The 23611-nt window shown below is 40.8% G+C and overlaps 1 protein-coding gene and 1 non-coding gene across 7 annotated transcripts in view; both read left to right on the forward strand.

Annotated features, from left to right (window-relative positions):
* Nucleotides 1-23611, forward strand: part of nap1l4b (nucleosome assembly protein 1-like 4b) — a 121132-nt gene that overhangs the window by 44402 nt on the left and 53119 nt on the right. For all 6 annotated transcript variants that reach the window (XM_060838799.1, XM_060838797.1, XM_060838801.1 and 3 more), the window contains exons 5-9: nt 1889-2030; nt 6780-6860; nt 7527-7658; nt 12868-12939; nt 19075-19214. In XM_060838799.1, coding sequence (XP_060694782.1) covers nt 1889-2030; nt 6780-6860; nt 7527-7658; nt 12868-12939; nt 19075-19214 — 567 coding nt within the window. The remainder of the gene's footprint in view (nt 1-1888; nt 2031-6779; nt 6861-7526; nt 7659-12867; nt 12940-19074; nt 19215-23611) is intronic.
* LOC132824561 (small nucleolar RNA SNORA54) lies at nt 19434-19564 on the forward strand. Its single transcript, XR_009645682.1, has one exon. It is a non-coding gene; the product is annotated as a small nucleolar RNA SNORA54 (small nucleolar RNA).

A 23611-nucleotide genomic window follows, 5' to 3' on the forward strand; every position in this document is an offset into this window, starting at 1 on the left:
GGGAGAAAAAAATGAAGAAACTAACTCTCCGTCCTCATACCTCTCCCCCTCTCTCCATTTCTTTTGTTCTCTTGCTGACTGTCCTGCTGTTCATTATTACAATCCCCTATTCTGTCACACACTGTTACTCCCCTCACCCACATTCTACCACCCCTTCCTTCCCTCATGTCCTTCCTCCTCTGCCCCGTCCTTTCTCTTTTCCCGCTCATGTCCTTTCCTTTTTCCCATCCACACATTTCCCTCTTTTCTGTAGCTGCAGACCTCCCTACCCTACGTTTCGTCCGCACAGCCCTCCCTCTCCTGCAGACTCTATAATTTCAATACAGTCCTGACTATTTCTCATCCTCCATAAGCTTCAGTTAGACCTACATTACCAAAAATGCCCTTCTACCTGAAAACTTCGTTTCCTTTGGTTTAAGCCTTGCCTCTCTGTTTCTATAAACTTTCTACAGTTATCAGCGCACAATACTTACCTGATTCCACCCTTCCTTACCCACTGAATGCTCCAGTCTAAATTCTCCCCTTTCTCAGAACCCTTCCACCAATTCTTCCTCCCATGAGGACTTATCAATCATGGCAGCCGTATTTTCATGACATACAGGTTTATAGCCTGGAATTTTCTTTTCAATTCCCAGTCTTCTCACCCTTCCTCTCTGAAATCAAACTTGACCATCTGTTCTGACATGATCTTGTGTATCAGTATGCATTTTCGTCCAATTGTAGTTTTTTGAAGAGACTTAGTTAAAGATGTTATGAATTATCTCCTTATTAATAACTTTCCTGATTTCTGTTCCAGTAAGTAGACTTGTACATATCAAGAATAAATGTTAACAGTCATGTATTGAATCTAGCAGACCAGTGTGGTTCAGACCAGCGCCTGGTCCCCATTAGTTATTATAAGCCAAAAGGGGTTGGAAATTCGTTGGGGATATGTGATTTACAGTGAGGGTGCTGCAAATATTTTGATAAGCTCTAGACAAAAGTAATGGGACCAAGCAATGATTCCACAATTTCATTTCTGCTGCCCCCTGCAATGTTAGAAAGAGCATATTTGCTGCAGATTGGATCAAGGTTATCCATGATGTGATCTAGAAAAATGGCCTGACTCTCTCCCGTTGATTAAACTCCTGCAAAGATTGATCCTTTTGGATGAGTTTATAGAAGGCTAAGTATGTCCTTGAAACCATATACCACCATGAATCACCCCCTCTGTGAAAGGGAAAAGCTGTTGTTGAAACCTTATTTACAATTGAGCAATGAAATTTATACAATTGTGTGTTGAATATCCAGTGTTGCACTTTATTTTCATTATGCTGCTGTCCAGCATATGTAGGGTTAATTGTTCATTAAATGTGTTTATGAAGTTTTCTGCTAGGGTTTCCTAACAGATGTTTGAATACAAAATGCAAGTTTTGTGCTGGTGGCACGTGAATTTAGTGAAATTTCCACATTAGTAATCCGGCAAGCTTAAGTGAAATAGGTGGATAGTCCACTTTGAGTTGTGATTAACACTTACTTAGAATAAGGGATTGTGATTGCCGCAAGCGTTCTACTTTTTAAAATCTTGTATTGAGTTAGTTCGAGCTGAGGTGGGGATGTGGAAAATAATTCAGAAACTTTCTATGAAATGTACCATTATTTTTCATTTTTAGCTTGATAATGAGAGCAGTTTGAATTGCAAAACGTAACAATGGTGTAAAGGAACTCAATAACAATGTGGAAGTTGTAATGTCACTATAGTCATGTTTCAGGAAGTAGGTAATTTAGCCTCTTCAGTATTTAAATTGAGGTTGTGGGAGGGTTTGCATTCTCTATTTATTTAAAATACCAAGGACATTGTAAACTACATTTCCTGTTCCAGTTATCTGATATTACCTGTTTTGTGTAGTTTACCTAAAGCTGTAAAGAGAAGAATAAATGCCTTGAAACATCTTCAGGTCAAGTGTGCCCATATAGAAGCCAAATTTTATGAGGAAGTTCATGAGTTGGAGCGGAAATATGCAGCCCTTTACCAGCCGTATTTTGAAAAGGTATGAGTGCTTAAGAGTTGAGCTATTTCTGTATTGCTTGTTAATTCATCCCTTGCCTTTCAACTAATCCTTAACTGTCTTAGACCAACACTCTGGCACTTGGTAAATAAATTAGGACCTGTTTGTAACAATCACTTCAGGAAATGTCACAAGTTTCTGTATTAATTTTCTTCTTGTGGCTATCATATGTTTGTCCTTAATTATCGGGGTAGGTGTTGTAGATATTGTCGTTTAAAAGATACCTTATGAAATTGAGGGTGTTAGTGCTTGATAATGTTGCTTTATATCAAGCGTTAAGATTAAAATAGTTTTAAAAATGTATTGAAAGTAAATTTCTAGCCTGGAACATCTAAGGTATCATTCTGATTTGAGCACAAATATGCACTATTGTTCCCTGGTTGGTTTTGACTGTGCCTTAGATATCTAAGTCAAACTTTTGGCATCCAGTGATTCCTCTTCAGAAGAAGCGTTAACTCTGCTTTCTCTTGACAGGTGCTGCCAGATTTGCTAAGCTTCTTCAGCAATTTATACTTTTGTTTGAGAATTACAGCATCCGCGGTGGTTTTTTTTGCTTTGACTATATACTTTGCTGTCCTTGATGATGACCATTATGTATTCAGCCATCCTTTTCTCGTCCTAACTTCACTGAAGTTGCATTTATAATATTGTGTTAGCATTCTCTGAAGAGCAGAACATTTCTAGCTAATTCCTTTATAAACAGCAAGCCCCAGTGACCAAACGTTCTCTTGCTGACCATCCCACTAACATACTGTCTGGTAGCTAATCCAGCCACAATGAAGTGTACCCTTTATACCAAGGTATGCCCTAGTCTGTCTCTATTTTGTTTTTATTTAAATTTCTTAACTTTATTTACTCCTTTCATCTCTGCTTTAAAATCTCCATTGTTTACCACCTAACGAGCCCCACCATATTTTCTTCATTGTGTGTGCACTCATTGGCTTGACACATTTTGAGATTTTAAACCTCCATTTCAACTCTACTCTCCTCTCCTCAGAACCCACTTCTTTCCTGACCTCCCTGAAATTCTCCCTTTTATGCATGTATTCTTACTAGGAACAGTCACTGTGTGAAAAACGCAGGGGACCATCAGGCATGCCTTAAAATAAGGTGTCAATCTGGTGAAGGTAAACACAGAATTAACTCAAGTAGCCTGCAATCAAAAGAACTCAGCAAATCTGATTTGATCTGACCAAAAGCTCTGGAAACCTGTCATATCTTATGGAAGTTGGTGGACAACTAACCGTTGGAAGAAATTCCACAAATATCCCCATCCTTGAGGGTGGAGCCCCGTATTATGGTGCAAAAGATGAAGCTAACCTATTTAGATTAGATTCCCTACAGTGTGGAAATGGGCCCTTCGGCCCAATGAGTCCACACTGACCCTCCGAAGAGTATCCCACCCAGACCCATTCCCCATATTTACCCTTGACTAATGCACCTAACTATAATGGGCAATTTAGCATGGTCAGTTCACCTAATCTGCACATCTTTGGACTGTGGGAGGAAAGCAGAGCACCTAGAGGAAACTCACAGAGAGACAGGGAGAATGTGCAAACTCCACACAGACAATCACCCAAGGGTGGAATTGAACCTAGGTCCCTGGTGCTGTGAGGCAGCGTGCTAACCACTGAGCCACCATGCCACCTGTATTTGCTACCACCTTGAGGGTATTGTCAAGTCCATCACCCTTTTTTTGCATCCTCCTAAAGTCTGCAGCATTACAGATGCTCAGTTTTCCAAGTTGATGCACTCCCTATACTACCAAGAATTGCTGAAGAGACAGATACTGCAAAATCTTGGACTTTGACAACACTCTTGACAGTATTACTGGAAATGCATGCTTCAGAACTAGCCACACCCTAGCCAGGTTACTTAAGTATAGCTACTTCACTGGCATCCACCTGACGATGTGGATAATTACCTGGTGTGATCTGACCACAAAAACCAGGGCATATCCAACATGGCCGAATACCACCCATCCCTCTACTCTTGGCCATCTAATTGAGAGGCATCGTTTTGCTTTGGTGGTGAATACAATTACGTTTGACTAACCTCTCTACCACTCAATTCCTGGCCTTATTACAACCTTGATTGAAACATGGTTTAAAAAAAGCTAAACTCCAGAAGCGAAGTAAATGGCTGAAGCAACCCAGAAGAATCTGTCTACTAGCTGGGGTCATATAAAGACTGTTGGCTGTGGTTGTTGGAACTGAAAATGTGTTGCTGGTTAAAGCACAGCAGGTCAGGCAGCATCCAAGGAACAAGAAATTCGACGTTTTGGGCCAGAGCCCTTCATCAGGAATCTGTGGTTGTTGGAAGTCGATCATCCGAGACTCTCAACATAATTTGAGTTCCACAAGCTGGTGTCCCAACTGTTTTCAGCTACTTCAAGTGGCTACTTTCTGTCGTCAGGTCAGAAATGAGAAGGTTTGCTGATGATTGTAATCCTTTAAAATGCTGAAGTGTATACATCAGGATCTGGACAACATTTAGGCTTGGGCTGATAAATGGGAAGTAATTGTCAGGCAGCATCCATCTTTGGCAAGTGTGACTGAAACTGCTACCATTATCATCCCGTCTCCTTCTCAACACCCCCGAAAGAAAATTCAATAGTCTCGCTGTTGCTGATTCTTCCACTGTCTGAAGATCTTGGAGGTTACCATTGATCAAAAACTACACTGGGCAACCAGATACATACTGTGATCAGAGCCTGGGAATCATTCCCCAGTGCCTCTTCTTCATAAACAGGGCACAAGTCAAAAGTGTAATATATACTCTCCATTTGCTTGGACCAATGCAACACTTTAGAAGCTTGACACTATCCAGGGCAAAGCAAACTGGTGGTTTTCACCACCACCATCACACGCCGACGCTTTACCTCTCCACCTCAGACACCCTCGCACTTGTGATTTGTTGCATCAACTTGCCAAGGCTCCTTCGGTAACACGTTCCAAATCAACAGTCTTTAGCAGATAGGTTGAGAAGAGCAACTACATGTTTATGCTTCCACCTGCACACTTCTCTCAACCCTGAACCATTCTGACTTTATTTTTATCAGAGTTTCTTTCAACAATGTTGAGTTACACCAGACAGCTCACCACCACCTTCTCAAGAACAATTAAGGATGGGCAATAAATGTCCAGGCAGTGAAGCAAACATGCCCTGAACGAATTAATAGAAGTGTCTGAACTGCGACTTACCAGCACCAGTGCCAAGAGTTATGACTCTTGGGAGAATGCTCTGATGATCAAGCTCCAATGCAGCAGTCACTCCCTAATTTGAATTTTGTTCTTTCTTCTACCCAAAATGTCAGTTGATTCTCTGACTATTTAGAACAAAATCATTCACCAGGCTTTAATGAACTCCATCTGTTTCATTAGCAACAAACTTTTTTGTTCTTAATCAGTGCTTGCCACTTGTTGTAACACCTGAGCTGTGGTGTGGTATTAAAACTATTTTTTTTTAATTCCATACGTACACTCGCAACACAAAAAAGGTTAGTCTCTGAAAAGATTTATTTTTTAAAAAGGCAAATGGAAAGAACAAAGAACTGGAACCAAAAGGATTGAATCTAACAACTTGTCACGTTCACTGGATTCATTATTGGCCAAGTTGAGTTACTGACAGATGTTAATTGACAGTAGATGTTCAGGGAGTTATTCAGTTCATGAAGAAGGTCGAACACTCTGCAGGGAGGCAATGCATCTTGTCAGTGTTGATTAAGATCTGAATAACAATTTAGAAAAATAAATTATAATTTTTGAAAGAAATGTCTTCAGATGTACCAAGTGTTAAAATTTGTTTCTTGACTGTTGAAGCTAGCAAATAGAAGTGAGTATTACCTGCATGGTGGCAGACCTGAGTTGATTGATGCATGTGAGATGTCTAATGCACAATTTATTATTTGCCTAATGGTAGAAAGGCAGAAGTTATTAATGCAGAATTTTGGGGTTGAATCCAAGTTGTAAACAGTGCACACATTTCAGGAGACAAGCTTGTTAGACAGATGTCCCATTCTGTTTTGTGCTCGTAGAGTTGGCATTGGATAATAGAGCCTTGTTAAAGTTGGATGTGAATTTTACTTCCAATGTTTATTCTGTTGCAGTAAAATAGTAAGGAGTCAAATTCATAAGTCCTGAAACTCAGTTTTGACAAAAATGTAAACTATTCCTACTAGCATAATAGGAAATATGTTGGAGGAATATCCATGATAAGTCACAGATGTGGACTGTAAGTCTGGATTAGCCAAACTAGTGCACCATTGTCATATGTCTGGGCAAACCACTTGGTGCAGAGTTGAATCAAGCTGCAATATAAAATCCAGGATAAGCCAGCACTAACTGCGAAATAGTCTTATCCATATCCTGGACATGTAGTCACCAAAAGAAGTTTTTAATGTGGGTGAAACTGAGCTGTTTTACCTTCATACAAGATGAGAGCAAATTGATGTAAAAAAAATCCATATTTTTCTCTCAAGTAATGATTTGCTGTTTTAAATTTCTTTGGCATGGCTCACATTGTGAGCAAACTGGATTACATCTTGAGGCTGTGCTGAACATGAATTTGTGGGCTGACACTGCGGTTCCACTTACTGTGACTTTGCATGCATGTGTAAAATAGACTAAAAAATGTTAGTGTTCCACCTGGTGGTTTAAAACTAAAATATTGTACTTTACATGCTCACAACCATTTTATAATATGTTTGAAGCTTATGGTTTCTTTTTACAGAGACGAGACATAACAACAGGGAATGTAGAACCGACAGATGCAGAATGCGAATGGCATAGTGAGGATGAGGAAGAGTTAGCAGTAAGTCTCACTTTGTGGAAAGATTTTGTATCTATTATTGAACTGGACTCATTGTCATGAGTCTGCCCCACACAAGTGGCATTCCTTCTGATCCTTCTTCCAAAATACAGATACAACACTTGTGATACATAGAAAACATGTAGATATATACCCTGCACCATTGTATTTTAGACCACAATAGAAAATACCCCAACTATACTGGAATCATAATTTCTATTTCTCACAAGTCAATCTATAGCCATCAGTGATCATTGCCTTTTACTATTTATTCAGGCTAAATTGGAGTGCAGTTCAGCATTTTTTTAAGGTATATGCCAGTTGGAACAGATGGTGCTAATTAGTTTCTTTTTTGTTTTTGGATAACATAGCCATAAAGCTGTTTGTACCTGGCTTTACATCCATGTCCCATTGCTGAAAGGTCAATGTCTGAACGTGGCGCACCATCTAGTCCCCAGCAATGACACTGTGAAAAGCCATCTAGGAAGAGTAAATGCTCATCAAATCTTGCCTTAAATGTTGGGAAAACCAATGCATTTTGTAAATACAATTTTATAAATTGGTTAATGCAAGAGTGTGTAGCTCAGTTTATTTTTTTCAGTATGTATAATGAAATGATAGAATAATTCGGTTTTGAAATATGCAAATTAAATATGTTTGAATAATTAGGAAGAAATGAAAAAGAAAGCAGCAATTGAGGAAAAGAAGGAAGAAACTGAGCAAGAGGAGAATCCCAAAGGAATTCCTGATTTCTGGGTCACAATATTCAGAAATGTCGATATGCTGAGTGAGCTTGTGGAGGTGAGCAAAGGACTCCTCGACTGTGCTGAAAAACACTTATATTGTTATATGCAGTGCTGCTCTGTTTCAATTTTTAAAGTTTATACTTTTCAGGCAGCATTAGAATTTGGCTGCAGATTTCATTTTCAACTTTGCCTTTTAATATAATACAGGCAGAGGGATATTTTAAAGTCTCACACATTTTAATGAAACATGAATATATATCAAATGGTTTTCCGACGTTTTGTCCCCTGTCTTCTGTGCTGCTATGAAACGCTGCTGTGTTTGTCTTCTGGAATTTATTTGGTTCCATTCCTGCTGCTCCCGGTTGCCGGTTCCGTATGTTAATTGTAATGGCTGGTATATAGGGTCTAGGTCTGTGTTTGTTGATGGAGTCTGTGGATGCGTGCCATGCTTCTAGAAATTCTCTGGCTTTCCTCATTTAGTTTGTCCTATGATTGTTGTTCCAGTCGAATTTGTGGTCCTTGTCATCTGTCATAGCTACAAGGGGCACCTGGTTGTGGCATTTAGTGGACAGTTGGTGTACATGGATGTAGATTGCGAGTTGTCTGCCTGTTTTGTTCTATATAGTGTTTCATGCAGTCTTTGCATGGAATCTTTTAAATCATGTTAGTCTTGCACATGATGGGTACAGGGTCTTTTGCTCTGGTGAGTTGTTGTCTGAGCATGGCTTATGGTCTGTCAGGAGTCTGAGCAGTCGGGGATGTCTGGCTGTTAGTTCCGAGACATTTTTTATATAAGATAGCATGGCCGGTGTGTTGGGTCGTGGCATCTCCTCATCACGTTGTTTATCTGCTCGGCATCTACGGATGAAATTACAGGGATATCTGTTCTTGGCGAAGACTCTGTAGAGGTGTTCTTCTGTTTGCAAGTCAAGTGCTGCAGCCCTCTTGAACAGTGTCCTAATGCAACTTCTGTTGTGTTTATTTGGGCAGTTGCTGTTCAGAATCTGCTCTGTTTCTGTGGCTTTCTGTATATTCTTGTAGTGCATTCACTGTTCATATTCTTTCCACTATCACATCCAGGAATGGGAGTTGGTTGTTGGTTTCCTCCTCTCTTGTAAATTTGATCACTGTGAGCATAGAGTTGATAATGTGGTGTGTATTCTCTTTTTATTCTCTTAATTACAAAAGTATTGTCCATGTACCTGATCCAGAGGTTGAGTCGGATTTGAGAGGGCTGCTTGTTCCTGTCTTTGCATCACTACTTCTGCTATGAGCCTGGAGAGGGGTGAGCCCATAGGTGTAGAGTTGATCTGTTCATATATCTGACTGTTGAATGTGATCAGGCAGGAAACTAGCAATCTGCATTCATGAGCACCAACTGGCCACCATTTGCTACAACCAGCTGTCCCTAGTAGCCAGGTGCACAGATGACAAGGACCACAAATTTGACTCGGACAACGCAATGATCATAGGACACGCTAAACAGGACAGCCAAGAGAATTTCTAAAAGCATGGCGTACAACTACAGACTCCCATCAACAAACACACAGACCTAGACCCAATATACCAGCCATTACAACGAGTAACCAGAAGCAGCAGGAACGGAACCAAATAAATTCCAGAAGAGACAGTCCAGCAGCACTTCACAAGAGACTCCAAAGCTCCGAAGATGTCAACTAGACAGGGGACGAACAACAGAAAATTGTGCGTAAATGAGGGCAGTGTGGACAGATGATGAGTCTATATATTTTAACTTCCTACGTGTTTCTATTGAACCAGATTTAAGTATTCATATGCTGAGCACTACCAGTAAATAAATTACTGTTAATGGACCTTTTAAGTAAGATAATCTATTGAATCTACACTTGAGTGTCACAGGTGCCAAATTCATTTGTTCGGCATGCTGGAGATGATGTATGTGGAATTCTTTGTTTACAGTTAGAGTAATTCTAATGTGTGTGTCTCATCCCCTGAAACTGTGCAATATATCTGCAGTATTTTCATTGAGTTAATGATATGCAAATTGACCTTATTGTAAGACAATTTATTCTACCAAACATTATCCTTAATCTTCCCTTATGGACTGATCTCAGATTCATATCTTCTACCATTGCAGCAGACCATAAGATAAATAAATTAAACAAATTACAAACTTTTGAATACCGGTAAATGTGGAAATGTTGATTTTTAAACACTTTTTTATTCTTAACTTCATACCCCCTAATCTCTTGTTCAAGTTGCAAACCTATAGCAGTTTTAAAGTTTGGATTTCGATTTGTCATGTGGCCAACTTAAGTAGTTACCATTTTGCCAAGCCAGTGCTCTGATTTGTTATCAACTTAAACATTTGATCAGAGAGTCCATGACATCCGTGCTTTCTGGATTTAAGGGACAATGGTAGAAGTTATATTGTGACATGATAATCTGCCCTTCTGAAGCACAATATTAGGTTAAGCACGATGGTTATGCACATAGCCTTGGATTTTGTTTGCAACACAGAAACAGGCCAGTTGTCTGAAGAGACTCCTGTTAGACGTTACGCTTCACGAATGGAGTTCAAAGAATCTCACCAGCATTTCATAGAGTCATAGAGATATACAGCATGGAAACAGACCCTTCGGTCCAACCTGTCCATGCCGACCAGATATCCCAACCCAATCTAGTCCCACCTGCCAGCACCCGGCCCATATCCATCCAAATACCTCTTAAATGTTGCGATTGGACCAGTCTCCTCCACTTCCTCTGGCAGCTCATTCCATATACATACCACCCTCTGCGTGAAAAAGTTGCCCCTTAGGTCTCTCTCATATCTTTCCTCTCTCATCCTCAACTCATGCCCTCTAGTACTGGACTCCCCCACCCTTGCCTACTTATCCTATCCATGCCCCTCATGACCTTTATAAACCTTTTATAAGGTCACCCCTCAGCCTCCGATGATCCAAGGAAAACACCCCCCCATTCAGCCTCTCCCTTTAGCTCAAATTCTCCAACCCTGGCAACATCCTTGGAAATCTTTTCTGAACTCTTTCAAGTTTCACAACATCTTTCCAATAGGAACGAGACCAGAATTGCACACAATATTCCAACAGTGGTCTAACCAGTGTCCTGTACAGCTGCAACATGACCTCCCTACTCCTGTACTCAATACTCTGACCAATAAAGGAAAGCATACCAAACGCCGCTTTCACTATTCTATCTACCTGCGACTCCACTTTCAAGGAGCTATGACCCGCACTCCAAGGTCTCTTTGTTCAGCATCACTCCCTAGGATCTTACCATTAAGTGTATAAGTCTGCTCAGATTTGCTTTCCCAAAATGCAGCACCTTGCATTTATCGGAATTAAAATCCATCTGCCACTTCTCAGCCCATTGGCCCATCTGGTCCAGATCCTGTTGGAATCTGAAGTAACCCTCTTCGCTGTCCACTACACCTCCAATTTTGGTGTCATCTGCAAACTTACTAACTGTACCTCTTATGCTCGCATCCAAATCATTTATGTAAATTATGAAAAGAAAGGGCCCAGCACTGATTATTGTGGCGCTCCACTGGTCACAGGTCTCCAGTCTGCAAAACAACCCTCTACCACCACCCTCTGCCTTCTACCTGTGAGCCAGTTCTGTATCCAAATTGCTAGTTCTCCCTGTAGTCCATGAGATCTAACCTTGCTAATCAGTCTCCCCTGGGGAACCTTGTCGAATGCCTTACTGAAGTCCATATAGATCACAACTACTGCTCTGCCTTCATTAATCTTCTTTGTTACTACTTCAAAAAACTCCAAGTTTGCAAGACATGATTTCCCACGCACAAAGCCATGTTGACGATCCCTAATCAGTCCTTGCCTTTCCAAATACATGTACATCCTGTCCCTCAGGATTCCCTCCAACAAATTGCCCACCACTGAGGTCAGGCTCACCAGTCTTTAGTTCCCTGGCCTGTCTTTACTGCCCTTCTTAAACAGTGGCACCATGTTTGCCAGCCTCTGGTCTTCCGGCACCCCACCAGTGACTATCGATGATACAAATATCTCACTCAGCAAGAGGCCAGCAATCAGTTCTCTAGTTTTCCACAGAGTTCTCGGGAACACCTGATCAGGTCCTGGGGATTTATCCACCTTTTAACCGTTTCAAGACATCCAGCACTTCCTCCTCTGTAATCTGGACATTTTGCATGATATCTCTATCTTTTCCCTACAGTCTATATCTTCTATATCCTTTTCCACAGTAAGTACTAATGCAAAATATTCCCTTATTATCTTCTTACATTCTTTACTGTTTATCTAGCTGCCCCTTAAGTGCTTTTTTGCTAATCACTTCATCTACTTTGTGGCAGCACGGTACACGTTTTCTCCACGCTCTGGGTAAAGATGTGCTTTTTTTCTCTATTGGATTTATTGGAGATTAATTTACTTTTACAGTCCTTACTTCTAATCTCATTAAGTAGAAACAACATTTTTCTGTCTGTCCTATTGAGCCCTTTCATGATCTTCGATGTTTACCAGTTCACTGCTTAGTTCTCTCTTTCTGGAGGAAAAAGCACTGATCTTTTCCGTATTTTCTGGTGGATTTAACTTCTTTATTCTAGTAATTTGTTTTCCATCTGTTCCAATACCTCTTTCTTTCTTTCCATTCTATCCTTTTAAAAATAAACTATAGTATTTTGTTAGCTATATTTTGATCTTATTAATCTTTGTCTTTACTTTTCAGTACTTTGTATAACCATACACCCAAATGCCTTGTTCTTCACTCCACTTAGTTACCAAGGGCTAGATTTTAACTTAGTCGAAAACTCATTCACTTAGTTAAAATCAAGTATGTAGGTTGCTTATTTTTGTCAAACTGTGCTACCTATCTCATAACTTCATTTAAAGTTTATTTGACAATTATGCACACTCTAAGCAAGCCCTATTAATATATTCCTGCATTTTGATGTGGTCCCTCTCTGGTAACTCAGTTGTCAATTTGGTGCCATTGAAAAATATTGAAAATTGCACCTCTGATTCCTAATTATGAATCATTTATATGCAAACGTGATCCCAGCACTATGAACATCAGTTCCACATTTGCATTATTCTATGAAAGTTTTATAGTTTATTTGTAAGCAAACAAGGTGATGTTGGTCAGATATCAAGGGATTTAGAGACACCATAGCATCAGAAGGAAATATCAAATGAAATATTGATGTGCATTGTAATTTCTGTGCTTCATTAGGTTTCAATGTTTAACTTGCCTGGTTCTAATTACTTCTTAAATTTATTTCTCTACAGGAGCACGATGAGCCTATCTTAAAACACTTGCAGGATGTCAGAGTAAAGTTCTCAGAACCCAATGAGCCTATGGTGAGTATTTGTGTAAATAGTTTGGAAATAGAAAATTAAAGGATTTAGAATCTTGAAGCTAACTTCCAAACGGGGAAAAGTGATGCATCAGAAGTTTGAAGTATGAAAAGGCAGTGCCGATCAACCAGTAGCCGTAGCCAGGGTATGAAGTGCAGGTTAAATTTGCACAGTCAGGGAACCCAGACATTTCCCTGTATGCTGTGGAAATGTTACCTTATACTGCCTGTCCTTTTGGCAGATTCCCTGTTCGGCCTGATTGTCTAGCTTGGCTCCCAGTTGTGGAGGAAGAACTTGGAGAAGACTATGGAAGCCATGACCCAAGTGGGATTGAATCAGCAAGTGAAGCTCATCCCTCACTGTGGTGAAAATCTGTAATTAGTGGGCGCAGGCAGGAGAAGAGTGCTTTGAAGGTGGAATGGTAAAAGCACTTGTGCTTCATCTGACTTATAAGTGGCGCAGAGCAAATGCATTTATTGGATTTCGAACTTCTCTTCGGCTGCAGGCTTTCTGGGAAACCTGGCCAATGCTAAACCTACAAAGCAGATTAAATCAGGACTCCGCCTCATTTTAGTAGTTGTATTGTTCGCCCACACACATGATCAGGCTGGCTGAGCACCCTTGCTGGCCTGTTAAATCCTGAGGTAGTGCTGGGTTTCATATATCAAAAAAAATCTGATCCTCAACCTACCTACCTTTTAGATATTAAGATTCACACTCTCAATTCAGAAAGGCTTGCTGTGATCTCTGGTATGCATCAGTCCGTGACTGTATTAACGTGCATGACTGGAGACCAAGTCTTGCCTTTGCATTAAGGATTGCCTCCATGTTGTGTGGCACTGCCACTGTGCTAAATGGAATAGTTTCAAACAGATCTAGCAACTCAACTGGCATTCAAGAGACCATCAGTAGCAGAATTGCATTCGCCCACAGTTTGCAATCTTAGCCTAGCATATCCATTATTCTACTAACTTGGTCAAAACATGAAGAAGCCTGGTTCAATGAAGATGCAGCGCATTCGCAACTTCTCTAACTGAAGCAGTGTGTATACAAATGCAGCAAGACCTTGGACTGACAATTGACAAGAAACATCTGTGCTCGACAAATGGCAGGTAGTGATGGTCTCTAGTGAGCAAATGTAAGTCTTCCCATGACGTTCAATGGCATTTTGGTTGCTGAGTTTCCACTGTCAAAAAAAACCATTGACTAGTAAATGAATTGGGCCAGCCATAAAGAGGAGGTCAGAGGTTAGGAATTCTGTGTAACTCATCAAGCACAAGTCAAGAATATGACAATACTCCCCGTCTGCCTGGCTGAGTGTATCTACAGCCTCATTGATTGGCACCCCATCTAACACCTTCAATATTCACTTCCTCCAGCACTGACACACAGTGGCAACAATGTGTACCATCTACAAGATGCATGATTACATCTCTCCAATGCATCATACTTGGCACTTTCCAAGCTTGCGATCTTTGCCACCTATAAGGGCAGCAAATACATGGAAGTGCAATGACCTCCGGGTTCCCCTCGAAATCACATATCATCTCGACTTGGAACTATAGTTCTGTTCCTTCACACTTTGTTAGAATTTTGGAACTCCCATCATTAACAGCTCTACTATTGCCGTTCGTGAAGACAGGTCTCCATCACCTTTTCAGGAGCAACTGGTGGTATATGGTAAATGCCAGTCTGGCCAGCAAAGCCCACTTGACTTGAAAGAACAGATGTGCTAAATATATTTGGAAACATATAGTCTTTAGTTAGACGGAGGAAATAGACCCTTTGGTCCAATTTGTCCATGCTGACCAGATATCCTAAATAAATCTAGTCCTATATCCTTTTAAACCCTTGTTATTCACATACCGTCCAGATGCCTTTTAAATGTTGTAATTATACCAGCTTCCACCACTTCGTCTGGCAGCTCATTCCATTTGTGATTGGTAGAGAGTTAATTGTTGTAGTTGGAATTGATGAATGTGGTGGTTTGATATAGTACTTTGAAGTCTGCGAAACCTGAATTGTTGACAGCTGGATTGTTTGTTGTCTGTTTTATATTTCGTTAAATTGGATCCCAACTCTGTTACATAAACTCCATTCGAATGAAAGCCAGTTAGTTATCAGTGTTATCTGATCTTCTATAGAGCTAAAGTTCTGACCTCAAAAAATTTGAAACTGACAACACCAGGGCCATCAATTGGGCTATTAAAAGAGGAACAAACCTGGCCCCCCTCTACTTTCCTTTGTGCACCTTGCTGTTATTTTCCCTCTTTGTTGTTTCCACTTTTGTTCTCCTCGATCCATTCTATTTGCTTTCCCCTTCAGTCCTGATTTCAATCTCCATTTCTTCCATTTTTCATGTTGCTCTCCATTTCTTGTTTATTTTCTAGTCTCAAACTTTCCTGCTCTGTTTTCATGTACACTCCTTTGCTGTTCTCCTCTGTATTTACTTTGTCAGCATATGAAGTCCTTATTTTCCTTCACTTCAGCAAGTATCTGTTCAGGTGTCGCACCATCTGCAACTTACTGTGTACCTTTTATGTTTCGTCTGCTCTTTCACTTGACCTCTCCTTGTTCCCATTTTCGAACAGGCTTGTTCCGGCTCCTTCGTTCCATCAGTCTGTCGTTTCGGCTTTCTGTTCATTTACTTAGTTTCTTTGCCTTGCTCTACACATATCTGCTTCCATTGTCACACCCTGCAGGTCAACTCTTTACTCTCCTTTTTTATTTTTCCTATTCATCTTCGTATTTATTCTCTACAAAATACCAAGGCAAGTATTTTTACATCTGAACTCTGGGTGGTGCTATAGTCCAATTTGCGAAAGATTCAGTCAGTACCTCCTATTAAGTTTTGTTACTTACTGCAAGGAAATAACAAATATGATGCGCTTCTCACCCTCTAGACTTTTTAATTCTTCTCACCAGTCTATGAATTTCATACCAAATTTCCTTTAGATTACTTTTTTTAAGCAGTTACCTTTATTTAATGTATTAATTATGACCTAGGTTTTCAGATTCTAGAATCTCGAGAACAAATCCCAGAGCTGGTGGATGGTACAACTTGGGGGCGGCACGGTGGCACAGTGGTTAGCACTGCTGCCTCACAGCGCTAGAGACCTGGGTTCAATTCCGACCTCGGGTGACTGTCTGTCTGTGTGGAGTATGCACATTGCCCCTGTGTCTGCGTGAGTTTCCTCCGGGTGCTCCGTTTCCTTCCACAATCCGAAGATGTGCAAATTAGGTGAATTGGCCATGCTTAATTGCCCATAGTGCCAGGTGCATTAGCCAGGGGTAAATATAAGGTAGGGGAATGGGTCTGGGTGGGTTAATCTTCATTGCGAGTCATTGTGGACTTGTTGGGCTGAAGGGCCTTTTTCCATACTGTAGGAAATCTAATCTAATCTTGTATTTGCTTTGATATATTGTTTTTGTTACGATTAACCAAAGCAAGTTCTCCTTGGGTATGTGCTGCTGTCTGAAAATGTGTTTCGAGTACACAGTGGATCAATTAGATTTAAGGTCTGTAGTCCTGCCATACCCAAATCAAGAAGGTGAACAATTAAATCAGAAGAGGAGACAAATATTCCCATCCTCAATGGGGAGGCCAACACACAGTACAGGCAACATTAAAACATTTGCACATTTCAGCTAGAAGTGTGGAGTAGGTGTTCCATCTTGGCCTCTTCCTGAAATCCCCAGCAGCATAGGTGCCAGTTTCCAGCCAATTTGATTTACTTACATATTGAAGAGCAGCTGAAAGTACTGTATATTGGAAAGGCCATGGACTCTGGCAAATTCTGGGAAGAGTACCGAAGACTTGTGCTTCAGAATTTTCTGCGCCCAAGAAAAGTGGTTCCAATACAGCTGCAACGCTGGCATCCATACATCAATCTAGAAAATTGCAGGACAATCCAGCCAGCTATTTAGCCAACCCATCTGACTATATTTGATCCTTCGTTAAATGACAAAAAATGTTGATGGTGTTATCAAGGAGCACTTCCTCAGAAATAACCTGCTTACTGGCACTCAGTTTGGGCACCTCCAATCCTGAATAGTTCCTGACATTTTTTATGAAGTTTGTCCAAGCATAGTCAAAAGAGCGGAACACAGGGCTGAGACAAAAGTGACTACCTCTGACATCAAGGCAGCATTTGACAGTGTATGGCATTAAGGAGCCTTGGCAAAACCTGTCAGTCAGAATTGGGGAGCACACTGAAGCAATACCTGGCACTAATGAAGATGCTTGTGGCAGTTGGAGGCCGTCATCTCAGCAGGCATTCTTCAGTGCAGTGACTTAGTCCCAGTTGTCGCCAACTGCTTCATCAGTGACCTTCTTTCTGTCACAGTGTCAGAAGAGAGGATGGTCGTTAATTATTGGTGCCAAGCATTGTGTATTCATAACTCATACTGAAGCAGTCTGTGTCAGTACACAGCGAGGTAGGATGAGATGATCATGCTGAATTTTGCAGTGACATTGCTGCCAACCTGCTGAGTTGGTGTCAACTCTGGGTGAAAATGGTGCCTTTAAGCCCCTTTTGGGGGGATTTGAACTCAATCTGCTGTGCAGTGATAAAAGTAATGCATGTTTTAAAGTGGGGGAGGGAAACAAGTTGCCATTGTTAATGGATTAAAGTTAGGTCTCTTCTGTTTGAGCATTATAAGTTCTGTATCACTACTGTAAAAGGAAAGGATTTCTCCTGGCATTGGTCCATGTATCATTTCTGATTTAACTAAAAGTGAGGGTATTTATTCAGTTAGCTTGCTGCAAACATAGCTTGAAGAGTCTGGCTATGGTATATACTGGCACTGCACATCATACATGGTGTATCTTCTATTTTCACCATGCAGTAAGAAGTCTGCCATTGATGCCATTCTGCACCCACATTGCAAAAGAAGTAGTGTGTCCACAGTTTGTTCCTTTCCCATGTCTTTATGGCCACAGGCAGGCAGGGCCATGCTCTCCAACCACACCTTATGATCATTTCTAATTGATTAGGTGGTGTTTCTGCATTATAAGCTATTTTTCATATCTTCTGATGGTAATGACAATTGATGGTACAGCAGGGGCTAATTTTAACACCAGCCTTGTTTTGAAATCCTTCAGTGACCTTGCTCCTCAATCTCTGAAACCTCCATCAGCTTCACAACCCTCCAGAGTTTGTGTTGACCTAATTCTGACCTTTTGAGCATTTCTGATTTCAATCACCCCACCATTCCTCCCTACACATCTCAACCTCACTTCTGTGTTTTTAACACTACATTTTTGACCAAAGTTTTGGTCATACAGTTTCTGTTCCTCTGAAGTGCCTTATGTTAGACATGCTATATAAATGTGAGCTTTTATGGTGCACCTTCACTAGCACTAACCGCTGTCTCCATTTATAGATGTTTTCAGCAGGGGTCATTGGTGAATAATTTTCCTCCAATGGTGCAGGTGAATTAACTGAATATTGATACAAACATGAATGGTAAAAATAACTTTGGAGTCACGTTTCTCATGATTAGAATACCTTAACATATTTAGTGAATTATTTTGAGACAGTAATGCAAATATACAGTCTTGATCTGTTGGAATATGTGCTGAATGAAAAATAATAAATTCGTAGTTTTAAATTGGGTGCATGGAAAGGGAGAAGTGTACATTTTTGCAGATCATTGAGGTGATGCAATCAAAACTTTCCCAAAAGGCATCACCAAGATCTTGATGTCCCACTGGGGGCAGGTTTGGACCAGTGTCAGCTTGAGGTATCAAGTTAAACTACAGAATAGCAAGTCTGGTGTCACCCCTGCTATCTCATTTATGGGTGTACCTGTACAAATAAATTGACATGGGCAGAAACATTAAACAGAGGAAGTATGAACTATGCAGGATTTGGTTTGAAAATTAGGAAGATATTTCTATACCTGCAATGTTTGTGTTTGATAACGAAGCATCTGTTTCAGTTATAAGCCATTTTAAAAAATTTTATGGGTAACTTATCTTGGTGTATCATCTCACCAATTGACCATCACGTTCTTTTCTTCAGTGTAAAAATAGCCTGTGTATTCAAATTTTGAACCATTGGGAGTAGGCAATGAAATGAATGGTGGAAAATTTACTATTTCTGATTATTCTCATTTTAATGTTTTCTCCAACAGAGTTTTACATTAGAATTTCACTTTGAGCCAAATGATTACTTCTCAAATTCTGTGTTAACTAAAACGTACAAGATGAAATCTGAACCAGATGAGACTGACCCTTTTTCCTTTGAGGGCCCAGAAATTGTTGACTTTGTAGGGTAAGTAAAGGGTCTTTTATACTATTACATGACACTGACTTTTGAAATTGACCAGCAAACTATGGTTTTGAGAAAGTATGCAAGTGGAATTGGAGCAGCTAGATCTGATGTGGAGCCAGCAGTGCTTTCAGGGATGTGCTAAATGACCACTTCCGTCCTGCAATGTGTGTTTGAATAAAGGGCTCCCTTCCAAGTAATGTAAACTGGAATTTCTATCTTTTGCACTGTTCGTAACCTGTTACATGCCTTTTGTCTTGCATCAGGTTCCATTCCAGTGCTACATTAATCCCAGCAATGTTATCAGTTAACTGTTAGTTATACTGTTGATTTCTTCAGAGTTGGGAACATACTTTTTGAAACTCTGTTTTCCATTCCCTCCTTGTCAGGATATTCTTCGCACACAGCAGCCCAGCAGGTTCAAATACTTGCTTTGGTCTAATTTGATCTTTTTTGAAAAAGCAAATGCATTTCAACCAAAACAATTCATTCTTAGAAACGTTGTGACATTAAGAACAAAAACAAAGTTGCTATCTCCGCATCTGTTCAGGAAGGCAAGGTGTAATGCAAAGTCATTTAATTGATCCAGGTTAGTGAGAGTCTGTGACAGTTCATGAAGAACAAAAACTGGGAAACTTCATGTTTTGCACCTTTTGGATAGACACGTGGAAAATAGAAAGAGGTGTAGACCACTCCGCTCTTTGTGGCTGCTCTGCCAATCATCATGATCATGGCTGATCTTTCACTTCAGTACCCTGTTCCTACTTTCTGCCATACCACATTTCTCTTTAGCCCTAAGAAAAATGTCTTGACTTTTCTTGAAAATATTCAGTTTTGGCCTCAACTGCTTTCTGTATTAGAGAATTCCACAGACACATCACTCTAGGCAAAGAGTGAGCACTGCAGATGCTGGAGAATCGAGTGTGTGGGGCTGGAAAAGCACAGCAGGTCAGATAGCATCTGAGGAGCAGGAGAATTGACAAGGGAGTCGCAGAGGGAATGGTCTCTTTGTAGGTGGCTGAAGTGGTGGAGGATGATGTGATGTATGCGGAGATTGGTTGGGTGGAAGGTGAGGACCAGTGGGTTTCTGTGCTTGTTGACAGAAAACGCCACTGGCCCACACCCCACTCCCGGCACCTTTCCCTGCAGAAGTGCAAAACTTACACCCACACCACTCCCCTCAACTACGTCCAAGGTCCCAAAGGATCCTTCCACATCTGACAGAAATTTACCTGTACCCCACCAGTGTCATCAACTGTATCTGTTGCGCTTGATGTGGTCTTGTATATATCGGGGAGACAGGATGCCTACTTGCAGATAGTTTCAGAGAACATCTTTGGGACCCCCCCCACACCAACCAACTCCCCTGTCCCGTGGCAGAACACTTCAATTCCCACTCCGTCAAGGATGTACAGATACTGGGCTGCCTCCATCGCCAAATCCTTACCACCTGATGCCTGGAGGAATAATGCCTCATTCTGCCTTCAGACCCTGCAAACACACAGGATTAATGTGGATTTCACCAGTTTCCTCATTTTCCCCTCCCCCCACATTATCCCAGTCCCAAGCCTCCAATTTGGCACTTCTCTCCTGACCTGTCCCATCATCTTTCCCATGTATCCGCTCCACCGGTCTCTCCAACCTATTATCTTTTCCCTCACCTTCATCTGGCTGTCACTTTCTCAGCTACCTTCCCCACCCCACTCCACTCCCATTTATCTCTCAGCCAGCAAGCCTCATTTCAGATGAAGGGCTTATGGCCAAAACGTCAATTCTCCTACTCCTTGGATGCTGTCTGACCAGCTGTACTTTTCCAGCATCACAATCTCTGGGGTAAAGAAATTCCTCCTTATCTCAGTACTAAATGCCCTGTCATGTCCTGCTAGAAGTTTGAGTTTCTGAGATTTGCCCTCATTCTTCTAAACTCCAGTGAATATGGTCCTAGCTGAAAAAAGAACTGATGTAATGGAGATGGTGGAAATCCAAAGTAAAAACAGATTTATGAAAATTCAACAGACCTGGCAGCAGCTGTGTAGAGAAAGTAGGGTTCATGTTTCAGGTCCAGAAGCCCTCCTTCAGACCTAACTGTAAAAAGGTTGGTATGTATGCTGAAGTTGGAAAAGTGGGAGGAGTAACCAAAAGGTGGAGATAAAACTCAGTTGGACAGACAAAAGAATGGGTAAAGTTCAGTCTGAAAGAATCAGTAGCTGCTAACTAGGATCATCAGTAGCTGACAATGGAATGGTTGTGGCAGTAACCCATATGATGACAGGACCTGGTGTGTAGAGATTGAGATAAAGAACATCAGGGAATGTGCGCAGGCCCTAAAATTATTGAACTTTATGAAAATCAGCATTTCATTTTTCTCTTGGGCTCTGCAACCTTTGGGTCTCTATCAAGTTCAGTAATTTTCTTCAAATCTGTCTTCATTCATCAGTCCTGCCATCCCAGAAATCAGGCACCTTTGTTGCACTAATTCCATAGTCAAAACAACCATCTGTCGATAAGGAGACCAAAACTGCATATGGTGCTCAGGTCTGGTCTCACCATGGCCCCGTGCAATTGCAGCAGGATACCCCTCAAATCCTGTCTCACTCAAGACTAACATACCATTTACCTTCTTCACTGCTTGCGTGCTTACTTAGAGCAACTAGTGCAAGGACACATTGGTCTCTGAGACCTTCCCCTTTTCCCAATATAGCGCTGTTCAGAAAATCTGCCTTCCTGTTTCTGTTACCAAAGTCGGTAACCTTACTTTTACTCACTTATACTCACATTATTATTCTTCATTGACCATGCATTTGCCCACTCTCTCAACTTGACCAAATCTCTCAAACATATCCACATTTCTGTCAACTTGTCTTCCCATCCAGTCTGTCGTCTGCAAATTTGAATGCATTGCGTTTAGTTCCCTCATCTAAACAGTTAATATATATTGTGAATAGCTAGGTCCAAATATTGATCTCTGTGGTACCCCATGAGTCATTGCCTGTCACTAAGAGACCAATTTATTCCTACTGTTTCCTGTCCATCAGTTCTCTATCATGTCAGTGCACTATCCCCAAGCCCATGCTCATTAATTTTCCATGCTAATCTCTTATGTGGACCTTCTGAATGTCCAAGTCACCACATTCACTGGCTCATCTTGTCAATGCTAGTTACATCCTTAAACTTGCGTTAGATTTGCCGGCATAATTTCTCTTTAAGTCCATGCTAACTGATCCTGTCACTGTTTTACAAATGTTCTGCTTTTAATCTTTTTATGTTCTCCAGCATTTTCCCCACAACTGATGACAGGCTAACCCGGTATAAAATTTCCCTGCTTCTTCCTCTACTTTTTTTGATTTTAATTTTGATTTGATTTATTATTGTCATATGTACTTAGATACAGTGAGAAGTATTGTGTGCTCTCCAGGCAAATCATACTTTACATAAGTACATCAGGGTAATAGAACGGAAAGCAGAATCTAGTGTTACAGCTACAGCGAAGATGTAGAGAAAGATCAACTCCAATATGAAGGGTCTGGTAATGGCAAGGAAAAAGCTGTTTTTGAATCAATTGATTCATATTTTCAAAATTTTGTATCTTCCACTTGATAAGAGATGGTGGAAGAGAGTATAACTGGAGTGGGAGGGCTCTTTGATTATGTTGGTTGCTTTTCCAAGGCACCAGGAAATATCAAGAGACAGTGGATGGAAGGCTATTTTGCGTAATGGACTGGACTATGTTCACAACTCCTGTAATTTCTTGCAGTCTTGGGCAGAATAATTGCAGTACCAAGTTGTGATGCATCCAGATAGGATGCTTTCTGTGGTCCATCTATGAAAATTGCTCTGAGTCATTGTGAAAATGCTGGATTTCCTTAGCCTTCTCAGGAGCTAGAGGTGTTTGAGTGCTTTCTTACCATAGCATTGACATGAATGGATCAGAACAGATTGGTTATATTTACTGTAGGAACTTGAAGTCTCAACCATATTTTTTGAATGAGAACATTAGTGGCATGGTTGGTAAGTTTGCGGATGACATCAAAATTGGTGCTATAGTGGACAGTGAAGAAGATTATCTAAGATCACAAAGAGATCTTGATCAGTTGGGTCAATGGACTGAGAAGTGGCCAGATGGAGTTTAATTTGGATAAATGATTGTACAAAGTGTTGGTGAGGCCTCTTCTGAAGTACTGTGCTGTTCTGGTTGTTCTGCTATACAAAGGATATTATTAAATTGGAGCTGGTTCAGAAAAGATTTACCAAGATGATGCAGAACTATAGGATTTGCATTCTAAAAGAAGGCAGGTCTTTTTTTCCCCCCACCAGAGGGTAGGAGATTGAGGGATGACTTTCGAGAGGTTTATAAAATTGCGGAGCGTAGATAATGGATCGTTTCCCTAGATGGTGGAATT

This window comes from Hemiscyllium ocellatum, chromosome 18 (assembly GCF_020745735.1).
Source record: "Hemiscyllium ocellatum isolate sHemOce1 chromosome 18, sHemOce1.pat.X.cur, whole genome shotgun sequence".
Taxonomy (NCBI): domain Eukaryota; kingdom Metazoa; phylum Chordata; class Chondrichthyes; order Orectolobiformes; family Hemiscylliidae; genus Hemiscyllium; species Hemiscyllium ocellatum.